The following is a 4,657-nucleotide window of genomic DNA, read 5'->3' as shown; positions in this document are numbered from 1 at the left end:
GCATTGCAACAATGGTATACATTAGCGGTGTTCCAATCAGGGGTTCATGCTACTGATTCTAATACCGATTATTAGAGATGTCCGATAATGGCTTTTTTGCCGATATTTCGATATTGTCCAACTCTTAATTACCGATTCCGATACCAACCGATACAATATATACTGTTGTGGAATTAACACATTATTATGCCTCATTTTGTTGTGATGCATTAAACAATGTAACAAGGTTTTCCAAAATAAATCAACTCAAGTTATGGAAAAAAATGCCAACATGGCACTGCCATATTTATTATTGAAGTCACAAAGTGCATTATTTTTTTTAACATGCCTCAAAACAGCAGCTTGGGGTTCTGGGTATTTGTTCTGTTGTGTTTATGTTGTGTCACGTTGCGGATGTTCTCCCGAAATGTGTTTGTCATTCTTGTTTGGTGTGGGTTCACAGTGTGGCGCATATTAGTAACAGTGTTAATGTTGTTTATACGGCTACCCTCAGTGTGACCTGCATGGCTGTTGACCAATTATGCTTTGCATTCACTTGTGTGTGTGAAAAGCCGTAGATATTGTGTGCCTTTAAGTTTTATTGGCGCTCTGTACTTCTCCCTACGTCCGTGTACCACGCCGTACAGCGGCGTTTTAAAAAGTCATAAATTTTACTTTTTGAACCCGATACCGATCATTTTGAAACCGATACCAATAATTTCCGATATTACAATTTAAAGCATTTATCGGCCGATAATATCGGCAGTCCGATATTATCGGACATCTCTACCGATTACCAATGAGAGAGATCAGCAGATAACGATGCTGATCACATGTATTAACTGTAGTTTTGTTTTAAATTTCTGTATGTTGAGTGATATTGACAGTTAAACAAGTGTCTGTTTTCCAGTTCCACATGGCAGAACATCCAGCTGGACACTTAGTGCTGAAATGGCTCATTGAGCAGGACGCCATGCAGGCACAGGCTGGCAAAAAAGGTAAATGTCTTCATATTTTATTTCATTCCTAAAATGGGTTCTACTCCTGACTCATATTCAGGAAGAAGTCTTACAATCCTGACCATGCGCCAGAATTTTTACGCAAAAAATGTGTAGTTTTTTTCAATTTACAGTAATATGCTATAAAGAACACTGTTACATTTATTGTCATTTTCATTAATTTGCTGGGTAGTTTGCTGACTCAAAACTCATAAATCAAGCAGATATTTAAGTATTTATTTTTATTTAGAATTTTTTTTTGTGGAAATGATAATATACTGTAATATTTGTTGCAGTATTGAATACTATTAAAGTTTAAAAGGCATGCAATTTCAAGCAGTACATATATTTTCTGTCAAAATTACATTTAGTGAGAACATATTTGTTACGCCTGCTCTTTTATTTGGACTTTCCCTGATTACATGGCAACAGTTGTTTCTAAAGGAAGGGGGTCGTAAACAGCCGTCGCTTTTGGTTACAAAACAGTTCAAAGAAAAGGTGCCTGGAGGGGGGTCAGGTCCTGCTTCCTCTCCGCTTTGTAGATCTCGGGTCAAGACAAAATCTCCCTGTGGATTACAATACATCAAAGAAACCGACACCTTCATGTCGCTTCCCATCCCACACAGTGGAGTTTTACAAGCCTTTTGATTGGTAAGATCAAAGACAGCTTTTGTCTGTTCGCTTGGAACTCATTGAAACACAAAGTTTTGTGATAACTTAGATACAATTATTCTGACACACACCCTTGGCATTCTCTCGACGAGCTTCAAAGAGGTAGTCACCGGAAATGGTTTTCACTTCACAGGTGTGCCTTATCAGGGTTGATTAGTGGACTTTCTTGCTTTATCAATAGTGTTGGGACCATCAGTTGTGTTGTGAATGAGGTGTGTCCAAACTTTTGACATGTACTGTATATCTTTGTATGGCCAACTTGCCGAGCACAGATGGATGTACTGCACTGCAAAAAGTCAGTGTTCAAAAACAAGAAAAAAAATACAAAAATTAGGGGTATTTTATTTGAACTAAGCAAAATTATCTGCCAATAGAACAAGAAAATTTGGCTTGTCAAGACTTTCCAAAACAAGTCAAATTAGCTAACTTCAATGAACCCAAAAATACCTTAAAATAAGTATATTCTCACTAATAACAAGTGCACTTTTCTTGGTAGAAAAAAAAGAGACCTTTTTGCTCAATAAGTTGAAAAATATTCTTAAATGAAGTAAACGCTAGTGCCATTATCTTGACATAATGATATGCGCTCGGCATTACATTTCTTGAAACCAGCAAACTTATACTAAAAACTAATTTATTGTTCTTAATGGAAAGGCAACAAGGCAACATCTTGTTACTCTCTGGGTCTCCTAGCCGCTCAGGCAAATCATATTGTCTAAAAATGCATTTTTCCATCGATAACATGACATCATCGCGCCAAGTAGGTGCCCTTTCAGTCAATTAGTGCGCATATATACAGCCCGGCCCCCGGCCAAAAATGTTTTAATTGTAATTTTGAAGAATTCATCTGAATGTGCATGAACTATTTCTGTTCAAAATTGTTAGAAATGTCAAATGTTTAAATATTAACGGTCAGTTTACTGTACTGTGCCAACTGTACTATTATATGAGTACGTATTTTCTATTGTTTCATTGAAAATAAAACAGCAAAGTCCATTTGGCTGTCATCTGTTTTAATTATGAGACACAATTGTGTCAAATTCTTGATTTTTTATTTCATGCCTGAAATAAGACATTTTTACTTTGAAAAAGTAGTTTTATACTTGTGAGTGTTGATGACACAGCTTTGCAACAGTTGATATTCTAGTTTCAAGCATGTTTTACTCAATATAGGTCATAAAATCTCAGCAACAAGCTGTAATATCTTACTGAGATCATTTAGGACCAAAACACTTAAAACAAGTAAAAAACTCCAACATAAAATCTGCTTAGTGAGAAGAATTATCTTATCAGACAGAAAATAAGCAAATATCACCCTTATTTGAGATATTTAATCTTATTTAGATTTCAGCTTTTGCAGTGTACTAGTTGAATCTTACAAATATAAATCATTGTAGATTATGAATTGTTACACCCATAATCTTTACAGTATTTGTACTTCTAAAAAGGTATAAAGAACGGCATAAAACTGTTAGATTCCTGACAGAACAACACTTGCTGGCCACCGAAAACTGAGTAAGCACTTTGTGTTGTCCTAGAGTGCTTTGCCAGGATCCTGATGGACACTGTAGACCTGGACAACCTGAAGACGTGGGTCCAAGTCAACAGAGGAATAATCGTGCTCTGCAGGTCAGACTTGATTCTCTGTTACTTTCATTTATTCTGTGCAAGTAGATGCAGTTTGAAAGTGTTGTGGATGTCAAATGCTGTTTTTGTCTTCTGCACGCAGCCTCCTGAGGAGCTGTGACCAGACTGTGGCTGCAGAAGTGAAAGCTGCGCTGCAGTTCTTTCAACTGGACAACTGCAACCACAGGAAAGGAGCGGAAATTCTGATGGAGCATTTGAAAGTGTGCAGTGCGACAGACACTAACCAGGACTGAGATGCTGATGAGCAAACTTTTTGTCACTGTTGTGTAAAAAAACATTTTTGTGCAGTTGAATAAGAGATGATTGTGAACAAGATCCATAAAGTCACACAATTATGTTCAAAGCAGATCCAAACAAAATTATGTGATGAATCAAAAGTTACGGGGGAAAAATGATTCAAGATGAGTTCTGCAATGTAAAGAACAGAACTTTTTAGAAAACGATTCCTGAAATTTGAACCTTTTTGAGGATTTTTGTGTTTTTAGTGACATTTTGTTAAAACGTCCAAATATCTACAAAAATAAATATTTGAAACACTTTAGTAGATTAAATGTGCTTTGAGTGTGTCCACAACAAAACCATTTCACTAAGACGGGTATCTAACACGGGATGTTACACCTTCAAAGGGATACTTACTCAGTGGTTAGAGCAGGCCCGGGCAATTATTTGGACTCGGGGGCCACATTTAGAGAAAAAAATGTCTCGGAGCCGGTATATCTATTTTTAGGAACACTAATACAAAACCTCACAATAATGTCTGATTGAATGCTAAAAACGTTATGACAGACCGCCTTAAAAAAACCATAATGGAATTTTACATTTTTCTATGATGGATAAAACACTGAATATTGACAAAATATGAATGTCACACCCTTTTTCGATCGACATATTTTACAATCAACTGAAACGCAACAAACAGTGAAATATGAACGCGAAGGGTACAAAATAAACCCACCTACAATCTGATATATCACTAAGCTTTAGAACTTTGTTGTGAAAATCTCCTACCATGTCTGTGGAAACGCTTCCCGCCCACACTGATTGGTGCCTCGTCTGAGCTGCTGTGACGTAGATTACCATAGTAACTAATTAGATTACCATAGTAACTGGTATATCATCCATAATGCTTTATCAGTATCCAACCATCCATTTTCTACCGCTTGTCCCTTTCGGGGTCGCGGCGGGTGCTGGAGCCTATCTCAGCTGCATTCAGGTGGAAGGTGGGGTACACCCTGGACAAGTCGCCTCCTCATTATATAATATACGTACTTACAGGCCCATTGTAGCAATTACTCCTGACTTCATTTCAGTAAAAAAAAAAACCACTTCATTATTTTGTAGGTTAAAGTCTTATTTATTGT

The 4,657-nt window shown here is 36.9% G+C and overlaps 1 protein-coding gene across 2 annotated transcripts in view; it reads left to right on the top strand.

Moving 5' to 3' along the window:
- pum3 (pumilio RNA-binding family member 3) overlaps positions 1-3,844 on the top strand; it is a 35,489-nt gene extending 31,645 nt beyond the window's left edge. The window contains exons 16-18 of one of the 2 annotated variants that reach the window (XM_062031615.1): positions 890-977; positions 3,188-3,278; positions 3,379-3,844. In XM_062031615.1, the coding sequence (XP_061887599.1) occupies positions 890-977; positions 3,188-3,278; positions 3,379-3,529 (330 nt within the window). In that variant the 3' untranslated portion in view covers positions 3,530-3,844. The remainder of the gene's footprint in view (positions 1-889; positions 978-3,187; positions 3,279-3,378) is intronic. The other variant, XM_062031614.1, reaches the window with a different exon arrangement.
- Positions 3,845-4,657: the final 813 nt, after the last annotated feature.

The sequence above is a fragment of the Entelurus aequoreus genome, linkage group LG21 (assembly GCF_033978785.1).
Source record: "Entelurus aequoreus isolate RoL-2023_Sb linkage group LG21, RoL_Eaeq_v1.1, whole genome shotgun sequence".
Classification (NCBI taxonomy): domain Eukaryota; kingdom Metazoa; phylum Chordata; class Actinopteri; order Syngnathiformes; family Syngnathidae; genus Entelurus; species Entelurus aequoreus.
The sequence above is the reverse complement of the archived record's forward strand: the minus strand, read 5'-3'. Positions and strand labels throughout refer to the sequence as shown.